This window comes from Sinohyriopsis cumingii, chromosome 9 (genome assembly GCF_028554795.1).
Source record: "Sinohyriopsis cumingii isolate HCF-2022 chromosome 9, ASM2855479v2, whole genome shotgun sequence".
Taxonomy (NCBI): Eukaryota; Metazoa; Mollusca; class Bivalvia; order Unionida; family Unionidae; genus Sinohyriopsis; species Sinohyriopsis cumingii.
This window is the reverse complement of record NC_142969.1, coordinates 61,036,388-61,054,702: the sequence shown is the minus strand read 5'-3', so window position 1 is coordinate 61,054,702 and position 18,315 is coordinate 61,036,388. Positions and strand designations below refer to the sequence as shown.

The window sequence follows — 18,315 nt, the reverse complement described above, 5'->3', positions numbered from 1 at the left end:
TAAACTTGTACAAATTTTAAGCTCAGATGCAACTTTCCTGGCCCTCCATGGGCTCAAGCGGCGTTTATTTTAGAGGGCCCGGAATTCACTGGGGGGATGCGTTCTTGATAAAAAATTGACAGACTAAAATTCAGCCTGAAAAGCCCTCTGAATCCCGAAAATGTAGTTTCGCACTTAGCGGTTCACCAGGGGTGTATTCAAGGAAAACGGAAAAAGAAAAATGGAAAAAGAAAAAATCCTCTGAATCTAAAAAATCGCACTCAGCGGTTCAACAATTGCAATGCAAAAAGAAAATATACAACAATTACCCAAGATTTAAGAGATATCCAAAGTCACTCATCCTGGTCACATGCATTTGCTATGTCATGATTGTTGATATGTTACTAAAACAATCAAATTCAAATATTCACATTTGATGGCCTATCAAAATATTATGTCACATATAGTTAATGTTACTTTTCTTCATACGTTCTAACGATTCCAAATATTTTGTTTTGCCTCATTTTTTCACACACACCCCTCCCATCCGCCAGTTGGTCAGTTCAACCCCTCCTGCAGCTGCTTGTTATTTAGTCTTTTTTATTTCCTTATAAGCTGTGGGTAATGAAACGATGTATCAAGCGACTGACCATATCCAAAAACGGTGAAATATTTAGTCAAAAACATTTTCTTTCTTCGAGTGAGGATCACTATAGTAAGAGGAATCAATGACATTGTATTTTTATAGCTCGCATACGTGATAAATGTCATTTGATTTATTTTGCTTTTGGTGAGGGACTTTCTAATTACAGCCAAGATATATCTAGCAAAATGTACTTTTTACCCTTCATGGTCTCTTTATACGTCATAGATTAAAGTATAAAACATGTTTACTTGAAAATTAATCATTCGTGCTTTCAGGTATAGCAGAATCAGTTGTATTATTGTTGTGTCCATTAATTCATTTCGGCTGGAATTTATTTCTTCAAATTATTTAATTCATGTAACTTGTCTCTGTGAATACAGAGTCCTCGCATAAAATATGATTCTTGGACAGAGACATTCACATGAATTTGTAGTGAATACAAACCTAAAATTATAATACTGGGTTTCAACAAAATACTTAGTACAACACCAAGATAAATGGCGCCACAGACGCACTAACAATGGATTCAAAACAATCAGCAATGGATTTAATTTGGATTTCAACTAAAGTTTATCCAGAAGTTTTATATTAGGAATTGTGTCTGTAATTCTGGGAATATTTTGGGATTTCTTTCGCAATGTCGTATGTTCTTGTTTATCTTATTTACACATTTACTCTTTTTATTTTAGGGAAATAAATTATTTATTGACTTTTACAAAGCATGTGGTTTTTCACTCTTTCTGTTACGTACTTCATAGACTCGTAGCAATATATATATATATATATATATATATATATATATATATATATATATATATATATATATATATATATATATATATATATATATATATATATATATAATATAATATGATATAATATAATAATAATAATAATAATAATGAGGACTTTGTATAGCGCCTAATCATTAGAAGCTCTAAGCGCTTTACAACATTAGACAACACCTATAAGATAAAAAAAAACATATAATAATATTATTACAAAAACAAACACCATGAAATTAGAAAAAGAAACATTAAAAAATAAAAAACATGCTGAGAATATTTCAGGTAGGAAACATTATTAGATCTTTAAGTTTGTTCTTGCAGTCGAAGTAAGTGAATTTTGAGAGCCCTCTTGAATGTGATCACTGTGTCTTTGTGTCTAAGTTTAGTGGGCAATTCATTCCACGTTGCTGAGCCCTGGTATGCAAAAGAACGCTGTCCATATGACTTTGTTTTCATAGTGGGAATAATGAGTATACGATTGTCAGAGGAGGGGCGTAAGTATCTTGCTGGTGTGTACACATGGGTCAGATCGGATAGGTATGTTGGACTAGAGTCCGACAGTGAAACGTAGCACAGAGAACAAATTTTGTCTTTGATTCTGGATCGAATGGATAGCCAGTGTAGGGTACAGAGAGAGGGGAGGTGTGCTCTGATCGTGGTACTCTAAGTATGATCCGAGCAGCTGTGTTTTGAACTTTTTGAAGTTTCTGGAGTAGATATTGAGATGAACCAGACATAATTCAGTTACAATAAGTCCAGTCTTGAAAGTACTAGTGAACACACAAGTGTTTTAGTGGCATCAGCTGAAAGATCTTTGCGAACTGAGCTGATGCCTCTCAGCTCAAGATATGCAGCCTTGCATATGTTCATGACATGTTGGTGCAATGTGAGAGTACTGTCCAGAGTAACACCTAGGTTTCGTACTGATTGTGTGAATTTAATGTTTGCGTTGCTGATATTTATTGTTTGAGGTAAAGGATGTGAATGAGAAAGTCTTTGTGCTGTGATCAGAATGGCCTCAGTTTTATCATCATTCATCTGCAGCTTGTTACGTGTCATCCATGATTTCACATCAGAAACGCACCTCTCTACACCTTGGATGGTAGCATCAAGTTGGGTGGCTAGATTTGTATATTTGGGTGTCATCAGCGTACAGTTGGTGATACACTGGATGATGATCTATGACACTTGAGAGCGGCTGAGTGTACAGAATGAAGAGAACAGGTCCAAGAACAGACCCCTGTGGAACACCACAACACACATCAACTGAGCTGGAGTGTATTCCATTTGCAGATACAATTTGTGTCCTGTTGACCAAGTAGGACTTGAACGACAGTAGGGCTGTATCATGAATACCAAATACATGCTGGAGACGGTGAAGTAATATATCATGGTCTATTGTGTCAAATGCTGCAGACAAATCAATGAGGGTGAGGACTGTAATCTTTCCGCTATGCAACTTAGAGAGAATGTCATTAACTACTTTTAGAAGAGTAGTTTCAGTACTGTGGTAAGGGCGATATGCAGATTGTACATTGCTAAAAAGACTGTTTGAATTTAGATGAGATAAAAGCTGGGATAGAACAACCTTTTCTAAGCGTTTTATATGAATGGGAAATTAGAAACTGGGCGGTAGTTCTTTAAGTCGTTATGGTCTAGTGTTACTGTCTTCAGCAGAGGCTTTACAATGGCAGTTTTGAAAAATTATGGGAATTCCCCGGATGAGAGAGAGGTATTAATAACATCAGTTAGTGAAGGCAATACTGCATCTAAGCACTGAAGCAGCAGTGATGTTGGAACTGGATCAAGTTCACATGATTTTGGTGCACTGTTCATCACGATTGTACGTACAAAATCCATAGAGACAGGTTCAAATGCTGCTAATGGTTGCGCTCAAATTCTGTATACCAACTGTATGGTGACGACGAGTCAATTGAAATTGTGGTGTCAAGCTTATCTCTAATGGTTTGTACTTTGTCACGGAAGAAGTTTGCAAACATGTCCGGAAGGTCGACTGGAGAGAAGGTAGTTGGAAGTGGTGTAGATTTGTTCCTTGACATTAGCTTGTTAGCAATCTCGAAGAGATCTTTGCAGCTGGAACTTTCCATGATCTTAGTAGTGTAGTGGGCTGATTTCGCTGCATGGACTATATTTGTGACATTCTTCTTAGCAGCTTCATAGACTTGCTTATGAATAATGAGTCTGGTGGGAAGCCAAAGCCTTTCAGCTTTACGGCGGTCTCTTTTAGCAGTGCGAAGCTGGTCCCTAACACTGCTATACCATGGAGAACACTTTTGAATTGATACTCTGCACTTGGTAGCTGGGGCATGTTTGTCAAGCAATGAACGCAGACAGTTATCGAGTTGTTCTGCTGTAGGAGGTAAGCAAGTTGTTAGGTTAGCTTGGATGTTGTGCATTAGTTTGGTTCTGTTTATCATACGGACGTTTCTCTTAGTAGCAGATAAAGGTAGAGGGTTAGGGACTGATACGTCAAGATGGCATATAATGCAGAGGTGATCTGATTCAAGGTCATGGGATACCAGGGAGGACCTTAGAATGTTATCATCAGGTCTATGAAGAATCTAGTCTAAAATGTGACCATGTTTATGGGTGCGTTGGTTAACTGACTGTTTGAGGTTGAAAACATTAATGGAATCTATGAGTTTTGATGTATTTGAGTTTCCGGGACAGTCAAAGTGAAAGTTGAAATCTCCAAGAATAATCAGGTTGCCACCTGTCGAATTTCCATAGTCCAGGAAATTCGGAAACTGCTCCAAAAGAGAGAGTCAGCCAGCTTGCTTTTTCTACTAGGAGGAGGGCGGTATAGGCAGAAAAAATGGACTGATCTTTGCTCCAGTGTGAGTGTGGTTTGGACTAGTTCGAACGATGTGTGGTCGAAACTGAATATTGTGGTGTAGTTAAGACGTTTTATCATGGAGTTCTTTGTGATGACAGCAATTCCACCTCCGCGAGAATTACGGGGGAACGACTTGATGGAGTAACCAGTGGGTGTTATATATATATATATATATATATATATATATATATATATATATATATATATATATATATATATATATATATATATATATATATATATATATATATATAAGAGAGAGAGAGAGAGAGAGAGCGAGCTATTGCACGTTTATCTAGCAATCTCCCAACCGAGCAACTATTTGTTATTTTTTTACCTACCTATCCTAGGATATAATGGACAAAATTATAAATACCTGTGCATGTGTTGTTAGGAACAGGCAAATATGTGCCATCGCTTTGGCAAAAGATTATCGGGCATGTCATTGAAATGAAAGAATAAACGGCGAAAGTGTGATTCCTCTCTGCACAACGATACGCCTTTTTATCACTTATATTTGCTCCGCCAGAGGGGAATAATGTCAGTCCTATCACAGAAGAAACATCGTTGCAGGTGGAGGCTAGAAGAAAGTGATAATGGTATTAATAATTTAAACATAAATATTAAAAGCCATGAAACAAATAGGTAATACAAGTTTTTTTATAAGAACACATTAACACCAAAAACATTAACATTAACAGCTACTTCACTTCTAATGTATCCTAATTCACTAGCACTCCTACTAGTCCACTATTACTATCACTACTAACACTATTACGTCTATTACTATTTCTTCCTCCTCAACAGTAACTACTACGACTACGACCAAAGCTAGCACTCTTACTATGAATACTATTTCTACGGCCATGATGCTATCTTCCACTAGTACCAGCACTCACCAGCACTACTTTTACCACTAATTCATAATAATACATCTATAAAAGAGTACTTTCCATTAAAGTCTAGAAATGATGAGTGATTTGCTCTCGCTAACATCTCTTGTTTCTCATTCCACCCTTACATTAAGACTGTGATCAATCTACGGACATATATAGAGTCTATGTTGGGGTTTTGGACCGAGACAAGGAAATCCCAGTCAAGGTGTTCTATTATTTAGACATATAAGGTAAACCCACGATAATGTAACTCCTTTTCTCTGTCAAAACCCCAACGTAGATTAGTAGATTATTTTTCTCACCCAATATTTTCCTTTAAAGTAAAAAGAATTCTGCACTAGTGTCCTCGTCCAATGTTTACATGCGGCGTAGGAATATAAATATGTTAATGAGGGCTGTGGTGTGACCGTTACGTCCGAAGTACACAGCTTATACGCGTGAGCAAAGAAAAATAACATAAAAAGTCGCATCGTAATGAGGCATTATCACATTTAATAGATGGATATTATATGAAATTGACAGTAAATAATTAATATTTATTACAAGAAACTGTTTTATTTTCGTTAGTTCCATTTTTGAAAAGTTATACTGTAAATAATAAAACGATATTGGCTACTCAGCTCTACTGTAGTTATACTTAGTACAAGCTGTAACAAAGAGTAAAATCTTTCTTTATTATTCATGGGTAATTAGAGATCTGTGTCACTATCGTATATAACTATTCTTTTCTTTGGAGGAGGTGAAGCTGTCTGTGACATACTTGTGTTGTCCTTAATATTGATTGAAAAATTACCCCGGTGTATAATATCCAAAAACGGTCTCTAGTGGATAACCATGTGCTAAACTTTGAAGTTCACGGATTCTTTGAACATTTATTTTTCTGTCCTGGAAATATGGCAAGAGCTACTGTGAAATTTGCTGATCGATTAATGTGTTGACGGATAAATGATTCCTTCTGGTTGGTAAGTGCATTATTTGTCATTAAATATTGTAGGTATATTTTTTATTCAACCGGGCCACAATGGAGATGCTTAACACAATGAGAATAAAGCATATTTTTATAACACTTTTATGGCTGTTATTAAGTTTTCCGTAGTTGTTAAGAGAGTTGGGAGGCTATGAAGTGTATAGGTCTATAGTCTATGTGTATGGATCAGTATTTTCTGTTATAGTTCATTTCACACAGCATTGAGAATTTTATCCTATCTGTAGCACAGTCATTTTTCAAATCAGCGTCATTAAATGTAGCAAACAATATATAATTTGTTTCTCACGAAGTACTTAAAACTAGTTAGGTAGCTTTAGCTACATTTAATAACGCTGACCTGAAAATGTACTGAGCTAGGCCTGCATATGGGATAAAATTGACCATGCTGTGTGGAACGAACTAGCATAATACCAAAAAAGTTCGACATCGTATGCATATGTGTCTTTGTCTCTCTCTCTCTCTCGAAATGTTTTTTATGATGTGTTCTCAAAGATGGATTTACCTTAAGTAACTATGTTTTTGTTATATATTTGTTGTTGTTGTTGTTTGATTTTAGTACAACTACGTCAGGCACAGCAGAATACAACAAGGGTTTCTTTTTTAAAGTAGTTCTGAGCGCGTGGACACATTGACTGAGACGACTGGTCTGAGATGACTAAGACTGAGATAAGAGAAGTAAGGTTAGCAAAACAGCTAGATTTCTCTGTCGCATGGTGAGAAATAATGATCTTAAAATAGTTTGAGTTGAATAATTGGTCAACATTTATATTATTTGATGATGACCATAACTAAAAACTGGAAAAGTAATTGCATTGACAACGTCTGTTATATATTGCGTCCAGATATTGTTATATGTTTTTAATTTGTATTGTGCAAAGGGCCTTTGTCCATAACTGAGGGTAGGTGTTGGTTCCAGCAAAGTTCTTTATTTTATAAACAATATATTACATACCTAATTCTTGTCTATGCATTTAGATTATATTGACATTATTATTTCTTGGTGATAAACATGTTTACATGTGTTGAATTCAAAGTTTAGCTTTGTTAGAAATTAAGTTGTACTTGTCCCACAATTTGAGGATTTAAATGATGACACGCCATCACACTATATTAACTTTGGTCTAAGCAATATTCGGAGTCAAATAAAGAATAATGTGAACTAGAAACTTTTACATCTATGGCCACAAGTAAAGTATACACTAAAGTGGCTAATATGTGAATAGGAGAACTTGTTTCCAAAGATCACAACACGAACACATACAATCTACCATTAAGCTGAAATTATATATCATATGCATCTGAAATAGCCTATTTACACGATGAATCTTCTCAAGCCGGTATGTTTGAAAGAAAACAAAATCAGTAATTGCTGGAGAATGATTTCATGGAACCAGTTAAAAGTGACTGGAATTCACCATGTCTTTTAGTACCGAATCATTTTATTGTTTTTTCATGTGCAGCAACTATAGAAAAGTGAACAGTGCCGCCAGATTCATTTCCAGTGTCAAGAATTGATGGCTGGAATGAAAACTATTGAAAAGGAAAATACGTCACAAAGTTTGACCTTTTGAAAGGATTTTTGGCAAAATCACCTGACGGAAAGAGCGCAGGAAATTTCGGCATTTGCAACTCTAGATTTACTTTATCAATATAAAGTGATGGCACTTGATATGAAAGGATCTCCTTAAACTTTCCAGCGTTAAAGAACATGGTTAAACCTGGTCAAAATGATTGTGACGCGTACATTGATGACGTCATCATCTACAACGACGCCCGAAAAGAGCAATCGGAAAGGATTCAGACATTCTTTGATCAGTCGAATGATGCAAATTTGGGAGTGATTGCTGGTAAAAGCCAGTTTTTGTCGTGCCTCTGTTACATTTTAAGGACATATTTTAGGGCATAGTCAAGATCAACCTATAAAAATTACGGTGAAGGCTGTCTCTGAATTTCCTGTGCCAATCAGTAAAAAGGAACGGAACCTATTTTTGGGTATGGCTGAATATTATCGGAAATTTATTAGCTTTTCCATAATTGCTGAACCGGTGACAAATATTTAGTAAGTAAAACAAATTTCATTTGTTTGAGGAATGCCATAATGGATTTTGAGAAATAAAACGCCATGCTGAAGAGTTCGCCGGTTCTTTCAGCTCCAAATTTCAGTCAATCTTGTAAAATGTTTGTTGATGCAAGTTATGTAGGGGCTGTTGGAGTATTAATTCAAGCAGAAAAAAGTGGTGTTATAACCCAGTTTGTTTTTTCTAAACAATTACACACTGCGATAAACATTATTCCACAATCGAGAAGGATTCAGCACGTTGAAGAGCATGTTAATTCAGCTTCTTCTCCGATTATTGTATTCCGTAATGACAATCCCCTACTGTCGAAAACAAAGAGATTGTTCTGACTGAGTTTTATGTTGCAAGAATGCAACAGACATTTTTAGGCACAATAAGGGATAAGATAATATTGTTGCAGAGACAATTTTTAAGGTATTAATCTACTTTGCTGTATGTATATTTGTGGCATTAATATGATAACTACCTATGTAATTTTTACTATTATAGGATTGAACGATCATGGTTGGGTATTTATCGACATGTAAACTATACCTAATCACTCACAAAGTAAATAAAGTGCGAAGGATTTTAACTTTGTAAGTGATTAGGTAAAATTTACACATCGATAAATACCCAACCATGATCATTTAATCCTTATAATTCCAATCTACTTCCTTTCTAACATCAGATCAGCGGATTTAACCAACGAAACATTCACTTGTATGTACATCGAATTTTTCTTTCATTAGCCTCTCAACTGCGATAGAATACATAGCCTTATCTTCGCTAGCCAAGATTCATCGATCGATTCTTTATACTGTGATATGTGGTAGAATATCACAGCGGGTCATGCTATTGATATACTGTTATGATCATTATTTTAATACATTAAAAATGATTGTTGCGGTTAAACTAGGAATATTCCTCTCTTTTTTGTTGAAAATTACGCTTGCGTGTGGTACGTGTTGTTAAAGCAACGTCGTTGTCACTTTCTACGCATTTCGATCTTTCAAAAGTAAGATCCTGTCCATTTTAGTAACATCCCTTTGTTGACATATGACCCTGACCTTTAATAACCGCTGCTGTAACATGTTGTCGAGGGGAAATGCAATAATATCCGAAGATTTGCTTCTAAAACCTGACATATGCCTTCTTCGGCAAAAGGAACGAGTGTTGGAATGCAGGAAGGTAAGTGCAATTACATTGTTTTAACTTCTAGTGGCCGATTTTAAGCTGTGGCTTGTCATTATTGATCAGAAATCACAGGAGTGGATGGGTGGGAGCTTGTTGTTATTGTTATTAGGGTACAAGGCGTTGATATAGATACAACTTCACATCAAATAATCTGGCAACAGGGAACCAAAAGTAGTTCGCATATCGATGTGGAAAAAATTTCAGATCACTATCACGTGACTGTTTACATCCAATCGAAGCGCAGAAAACGCAGTCAATTTATAAAAATTGGAATTATTAAATATTATATTCTTATATGACTGATATGTAAAAGAAAGCTTTTTTTTAATACATCTTTTGTTTTCTTCATGAGGGGCGGTGTTGTGCATATTTAATTTACATTGTGTGTTGGCTTGTTCCATGATCATACTGCTATGTATTTTTATTTTTGTATTGTATAATTGGAGTTGGGCATATCTGACTAATATTTTTTTATGAATATCTTATTACATAGCCAATTCTTATCTATGAGTTTTGATTATATTTTAAAAATATTATTACCGAAGATAAAAATGTTTAAAGATGTTGAGTTCATGGTCTAGTTTTGGTCGAACTTAAGACAGCTGTAGAAGCAAGTTTACGAATTTTATAGGGAAATGACCCTAATCCTGGTTCTGTTATTTTCTTCTAGTTTTTTTTATATATAAATGTTGTTTACTTCAGAATTACTCATTCCATATCTTAACATCAGTTTTAGTGGAATCAATTTAAGTCATGTTTCAGTTAATATTTGAGAAGATTTACTTATTTAAATTATTAAGTGAACTACAAAGTGCTGAATACTATTTTCAGACTAAACCACTATTTTAAGATTATTGTGAATTCGTTCAAGAATGTGTTTTGGTTATATAATTGTGATATATCAAGACTGTAAGCACATCAACACGCTCTAGGCTATTGTTACATCAGTACATTCAAGATTGGAATTGATTCGGAATACAACTGGAATTCATTCACAATACTGTCTACGTTTTAACTTGTGATAGAGCATTTAGGACTATTTGTGATTTTGTTCACAATATTGTAAGTTCTTTTTAAATTTTTACTTTGTTATAGGGAAATAAATTGCTTTTGGAATATTACTAAACTTATTGGTTTTTGCTCCTTTTTGTTGCTTAGTTTACGATTATACAGTCGTAACAGTATCCAGACATCTTACAAAACAATCACTAAAGCATACAAGTTTTTCAAAATAGGCAGTGCTAGATGATGCTGATATGTATCAAGTTTCATAGCGATAGATAAAAATAAAAACAATACTGAAGAAAAGTTGCTTTGAATCGATTAAATACTTTAGAGCTAGTTTCTTTGACAAAATTATATATTACATACAGCTAACCGTCAAAGGAGCAATAACTGTAATAACTGTAATAAGAGATCACAGGAGCACCGTGATTTATCGACATGCACATGTTTAGATGATGACCATAATGTGGACCAAGTTTCGAAATGATCCATGACAATAACATGTAGAAAGATTCATGGCGATCCAATGAAAACTTAAACCTGAAGTGCTTTCAATATTCTACATGCACTACATCATACTTCATGTCAAAACAGACTATATCTCAAATAAAAGTCGCAAGAACACAAATGCTTCATACACTGCATTAACATGCAAGTCAACAAAGACAACAATTCTTATAAAAATTCGCCAGCATGCACATCTTCAGATAACAAAAGAAATATTCAACAAGATTAATTAGCACGCATTAATATAAAAGAACAATAACTTTCAGGTGATGACGATAAATTTATAACGTTTTATGGTGATCCATAACAATGGTGGTACTGGCTGCATTTACAAAATTGTGTCCTACTCAGTTGTAAATCGCCAAGATCAGCATCTCTTATAAACGTTGCGGGAGCACAGTGCTTGGCTGACATATATCAAACAGTATGGGGCGAGTTGTCGGATGGAATGATGAAACGAGTATTTCTATAAATACCCGCTTCTACATAGGCGGATGTATACATAATTACATTAATTTTAAATTGTTTCCTCTCTCTGAACTTAAAAAAGGTGCCTGGCACATTATGTTTTCATTCTGGCTTTTGTTAACGGCTGTATACCTTAATCAAAAGATATTTTCCCAACCTCTATAATGCTAAATGTTTGACGATTTCAAAAGATTTAAATCAAAACTACCTGAAAAATTATTAATTTTTCTCTCAGGAAACTTAAAATTTAATACCTTTTTCCTTTTCATTTTTATCTTTTTCTTTGATCGGGGAAGTGCTCGAAACAATTAATCATTGTTCGACTCTTTAACTTGAAATTGAAAGTTAATATGTAACTTACCTTGTTGTGGACTGACTATATTTAGTACCGTGGAAGTCGGTGGTGTTGTTAGGACCATGGTAGTTATTGGTGTTGTTGGTGCAGTTGCCGTCGTTGGTAGCACATCAGCCGTTGGAGATGCTGAAGCTATAGTAGTCAATACTCCTAGTGACATCGTGGTGGCAGTCATTGTTGTTAATGATGGGGTATCCCCTTGTATTGCTAAGTCCTTGACTGCCGTTGATGCTGTTGGTGCCGTGATACCCATCAGTGATGTTGGTGACGTAATAATCATTGACGTTGTTGCAGCATTGGAAGCAACATTCGTAGTATTAGCCATTTGTGTTGTTGCAGTTGTATTCGTTGGTGTGGTTGGTGCCGTGTTAGCTGTTGGTGTTGTTGGAGCTGTGTTAACCATTGTTGTTTCTGTTGCCAAGCTAGTCATTAAAATTGGTGGTGTCACGGAACTCGTTGGTGTTGTTGTTGAATTGGCAGACGATGGTGCAGTGGAATCTGGTAGTGCAGGAGTGAATCTGCAAGATGGCATTTATAAACGGAAGAGCAAACAATGTACCAGATTGCAAAGAGAGTTTTATACCTTAGTGTTTAATACGGATGAAACACATGGAACCAGCTGAACCTTATGACACTAGCTAGCTGAAAGCAACAGGCGTGTCATATTTGCTAAATAGCCCCAGAAATTTTACATCTTTTAATGAACTGTTTCATTATATGGCAATGTCAAATTATATATCATTTAGTGTAACATAAGTAGCCAACGCAACCAGCTGCGCTTTATTATTATATTAAATTTCCACACTTGCTCCTACCATCTCCGACCCAGGTACAGCCATCCAGGGTTCAGAAACCAAAATATTGTTCAATATTTTCGTTCATGCTATGATTACATGTGGAAATTATCAAAATGTGCCACTGTAGTAAATGTGACATTACTTTTCCAATTAAACCATAGGAAGAAGAATAAAATATGAACTCTTTATATTGCTTTTTATCCTACAGACAAGACATTTCCGCACTTTCATTAACTAATAATCCAATTATCTGCAAGGTGGTGTGGTAATTTATTGACGGACAAACAGATGACGTATATAACACATGGCAGCGACATATTTAAATATGCACCAACATGTGTAGCTGAACATAAGGTACTTAAGATAATTCTTGTTTTCTTAATGTTTATGATATCGATTTCCATGCCACTAACATTTATATCCGGTTTGGTTATTTTCTTGTGTAATGTATCGCATATGACAGGTTGTTACGTTGACGCATGTTGCAAGCAACTAGCATTAGTGAGATGTAAGACAATTTGTTGTTGATGTAGTTGTTGTTGTTGGGTTTAACGCCATTTTTCAGCACACCATAGGCTATGCATGGCGGCCAGTATTAATGGTGGAGGAGGAACCCTGGAAAACCCCGGGAGAACCACCGACCCACGAGAAGCTACTGGCAAGCATTCTCACATACCCACATTGGCCGAATCCTAGACTCGAACCCACACAGACAGAGGCGAGATGGCAGTGATCCGTAACAGAGAGCGTATTAGACCACTCGGCCACTCGGGGCCCCTACGACAATTTGTAAATTATCTCTTATTAATGAAAAATTTGCATCCATCATATTTAGCACATTCTCTGCAAAGTAATGTCAAAGGACTAAATGTACATACAATTTAGAAAACACGTTACACATTGTGTGATGATTACTATACTTATAACAGCTTTCCAACAAAGTCAGAACATTCTTTCTGTACCGTTTGTCTTCCCCATTCATGGCATTGTAACGTGACAGAGCTTCACGAAATAACCTTTCATTAAAGGTCATGCAACTCCGACTGGGCCAAGTGAATGTTGATAAAATTGCATTATGCTAATGATTTGTCATTTTTTGTACAAATTTACAAATTATGACTCCAAATCAATCTTGAAACAAAATGTATCCTGACAACCTTTACTCATTTATGATTTAGTACATACCATTTATTAGAGTGTTTGATAATAATTGTATAAAGTCACTTTTTTATTTATAGCATAGGTCCTACATATTTTAGTTGTATCCGCTGTTCATATTATCAGCTATTGTCACGGGAAACATTTGAATACATTTTTAAAAAAATTAGCTGTTTGTTGTTATTGTTGTTGCTTTTTGTTCTTCCTCCAATTGCTTCAATTTTGACATTCATAGCTGGGTTGATTCGGAATAAGTGGACCAACACATAAGATACCTACCAGATATAATTCTTCTCATCTTAAAGTAAACAGATAACTTTTATTGTTTGCTTGTGTGGGTATATGTAGAAAATGCGATTCTTCGAACTCAGTAAATCGGAGAAAAAGCTTTATAATCACACCAAGTTAATCATTCATCAAATTCTCATAAAATACATCAAAGAGTCCACAACAGTCATTGCCACACCAGTACAAGGAAAATTTATTATCGGAAGTCAGTAACAAGGTTTTGAAATCAATATCACCGAGGGTTAATTAAAGAATTGGAAATACTCAGCATGCATAAATATTTATGCATATTTTACAAAACATTACACAATGATTACTTGCATACAGTTCTTAAAATATGAAAACGTTAAAGAAGCTATGAAGATTATCTGATGATATTACTGCCAAAAAGTCCTTGTCTGATTCAAGACTGGTACGGGATATTATATCAATGTTTTATGAATGTTTAATTAGGACTGGGTACTTTACATTTGTCCATTATTGTAAGTTTTATAGAGCATGTTCACGTTGCCGATTTTTTTCTCCATTATTATAAATTGTAAGCAGTGTGTTTATGTAGCATTTGAGTTCAAGACCAGTCTTATATTGACAGATAATTGCAATGCCAGTAGCTGGTAAAGGAAAGTAACATTTCCATTGGTCAGAATTTTACCACGTGATCAAAATGAATGTCGTTCATTTCTGTATGAACTGTAAGGAGAACTACTTTTCTAATAATACCCACTTCTATAAATAGAGTCACGTGTACAGCATAAGACAAACACTGCCAGTTAAGGTTGACACGAAGTAAGCATTAAAGGATAACAACATTAAGCATTAAAGGAAAACAACATTCTAACAATTTTTTTTAAAAAAAATAATTGAATAAATTTGGCTTCCATTGGTTGAAGGACTGGTATTATAATGACCTTATTACGATCAAGCTGGACAATCCCAAGTGCTATCAATAGCTACGTAACAGAAAAACCACAAACATGTATTACTACGCTCAATTAAGATTTCTGTTGTTTTTTTTAATGATGCAAACAAAATAACATAATGAATAATTAAAATTTCAATTATAAGAGTTTAACGTTGTTTTTTCTGAGTTTATCGTGGTATAAAGTGTCAGTTGCCGACTCACACAGCTTACATAACGCCCTTACATAAACTCAGAAAAAACAACGTTAAACTCTTACTTAGACAGTTTTTGGCTGGAATTCTTCACATTATATTGCATTAACGGTCAAGTAAAACTTTGTATAAACTCAGACTGAATAGACACATGATTCATTCCTGTTTTAGGACAGTCTGTTGGAACCCAGTTTTAGATCAGAATTTACAGCTGTGTTCAGGTAAAATTGGAGAGGAAATATTTATTTAAAGTATTCTTTGAAATTATTAACATGCTCACTCACTATTGCTTTAATACAGCTACTTCAACTTGGAACTAATACACTACTTTGGATTATTGTGAAGTCAAACACATTCTGAATTGCATCATTGTGTTGCATCATGACATTCAAGACTACTGGAATTCATTCGAAACAGTCGATCTGTTTTGACTTGTAATAAAACTTTGACGATTTTTTTATTTTTATTCACAATACTGTAAATGTCTCTTGAAATGTTTACTTTTGATTGTATATTAAGACAATTCTTTGTTGATTTTAATTAAAATGCTGATTTTATTTTCTGTTTATTATATAGTTTAGGACCATGGGTAATAACGAAAAATAGGTGCTCGTCAGAATGCTGTATTTCTTAAAAACAGTTCATCGATATTATAAAAAAATTTAAAACTTAAATTTGTTTCGGAATTTTCATTGTCCTTCGTAAAGATTTTAATTTCCAACATTTGAGGAATATTTTATGATACCAGCAGTCATTCATTGTTTCATATAATGTCGAGAACTTTGTTTCAAAACCTAGCCAGGAATGGTTAGTGATTATGAAAAAAGAGTAAGTTGCTCAAGCCTGCCAGACATTATGAACTCTTTGAAACAAAAGCATATTCAACAAAACAAGACATAAATAATATTTTGATTTAATATTTAGTTGGAAAGGAAATTTCGGTTGAAAGAGCATTGGGTTTGATTGGTAAGTCTGCATCTAGTTTTGAGAAGAAATGACAGGACATAAGAAAAAAGAGGGGCTGGAATTAAGACAGCTTCAGCTTCAGAAGGAAATGATGAAAATTCGTATTTTGAGAGAGGAAAATAGAGACAGATACAGAAAGTGGAAAAATGCAAAGTCAGAGAGAGAGAGGAAATGGAGAGACGTATGCAGAGAGAATGAAAGAGAAGAAAACAAATACAGATTGAATGACACGATACTAAAAGACAGGTGCAGAGAAAGAGAGCGAAGAAGAAGAAGAAAAAGAAGACGTCCAGACAGAAGAAAGGGAAATGCTCTCTAGATTATAAGAATTGCAACTGGCAGGCAAATATCGTATGTCACTTGTTTAAGCTCGAATAAACAGTAACACAACAATATGAACTTACGTTTTAATAGAATCAAATCCAAAAAAATTTCATAATATACCGGGAATAAAATTTTAGTAGTCCTAATAAAAAAATGTTCTACTGATTTCACGTTCAAATCCCGACAAAGAATTCAAGATGGAAGACGATGATGTATGCTACAATCTGTAGTGTTGAAGTCTACAGTTCCTTGTAGAAATAAGAATTATCACTTTGGTTTCTGATAGCTGAACAAATTTTTATCAAAAACTGTTCTTGTTCCACAATAATACATGAGCACAAGTATTTTCCAGAAAAAAATAACAGAATTAATCCTTTTGAATCCGAGTAATTGAAATAACTCCAAACCAAGTAATTTGAAATAACTCCAAACTGCACAACATACAATGAACACTTTAACGGACCAACTTCTGCTGATATTAATTCTTCAAAACATGGGTTATATGGGCTTTCTAAAACGTAAACAAGTGTCACGTGATAATCTTTTGGTAATTTATAGAAGCAAGTACTTGTTACAGATCATGTTTACCCAGTGTGACCCTGACGAAAACCAACATTTTCACTCTAAGAAATAAAATATTTAAAAAATTGTTTATGTCTTAAAGACAAGGTCCCATCATTACCTTGGAAACATCCAATCATTCTAAAATAAAATAGAACTTGTTTACGAAGGTTACTACAAATTCTGAAACAAGGTTAGGATTTAGATCAACACCTGGTGTTGCTAAACTAACAGTCAAGTTCAAATTATTTACTAAAAAAGTATCATCTTGAGTGAATAAATTTACAATACAATATCATGTAATGAAAGATAAAAAAAATTAAAACCGACAAACAAATAAATTGAAATATATATTAAATCAGATATAATTAAATCAAATGTACATAACAAATAACTCTCCCTTTCCCTTTACACACAAGTTCAGGCTTTGGTACTAACATAGATATTAGGTGAGTATCACTCCTCTAAGACAAACTATATTAAAAATGTCTTCACTCTGAGAAAAATACTAAAGCTTGAAATGGCCAAGAGGACGTTGAGCTTTATTATTAAAAAGTATGCTTCTTAGAAAAGCTTTTGGAATCTACACATTACTGTCAGTGCAAGAGACAGATTAGTATGATATCTTTAAGGAATGTATCTTCAAGAGTCATGTGTTGATACCTGAGGAATATCTACAATGGTTTAGAAATTGTAGAACAGAAACTGAACAAACCCAAGTCAAATTTGCAAGGGGAAAAGAACTGATAAGTGGTGCTCAGCAACAAAGGTAGTAAAGATTCGATAACCTCAGACAGCTCATATTAATTGAATAGTTCACGAATGGCAGCCATAGTGATGCCAAGACCTATCTTGATGAGCAAAAAGTGGAAGTATTTGCTCTCATAAATAATGAATATTCCTATACTCACAAAGATTTATTTGTCAGTAAGTCTTCCGCTCAGCAGTTTTTTGGCAATAAATCATCTCAGTCTCATAAGAGTACTTCGAAATTTCAATGTGGCACAACGTTTAGTGATCTAACCTCTGATGGGACTGAACATAAATCAAAATCCCTATCTCTTCATACGTGCACGTATTCTAAGAAAAGGGCTCATAATTTATGATCACTATAGGTTAAAAAATAGTCAACATAATAAAGACAGAGTATTTCCCAAACTTTCTTATTTCAAAGAGGTCAAGGTCACGGTATTGAGTTGAAAGCTGCACATTTGGTGAGTCACACGGACCGGTCTGATTTTATTTTGGAGACTTATAAACCATTAATATCAGAAAGTTCTATATTACTTATTGATCATTCTGCATAGCCTATCCCACTTAAAGAGGACTTCAAATGGATACCGATTTAATGCTGAATTTATGAAA

At 34.5% G+C, this 18,315-nt stretch overlaps 1 protein-coding gene across 1 annotated transcript in view; it reads right to left on the bottom strand.

The window, feature by feature from the left end:
* LOC149791904 (uncharacterized) overlaps nt 1-18,315 on the bottom strand; it is a 170,413-nt gene that overhangs the window by 37,495 nt on the left and 114,603 nt on the right. Inside the window, exons 5-6 of the mRNA XM_089970417.1 lie at nt 11,750-12,261; nt 4,647-4,850 (exon numbers count right to left, since the gene is read on the bottom strand). Coding sequence (XP_089826543.1) covers nt 4,647-4,850; nt 11,750-12,261 — 716 coding nt within the window. The remainder of the gene's footprint in view (nt 1-4,646; nt 4,851-11,749; nt 12,262-18,315) is intronic.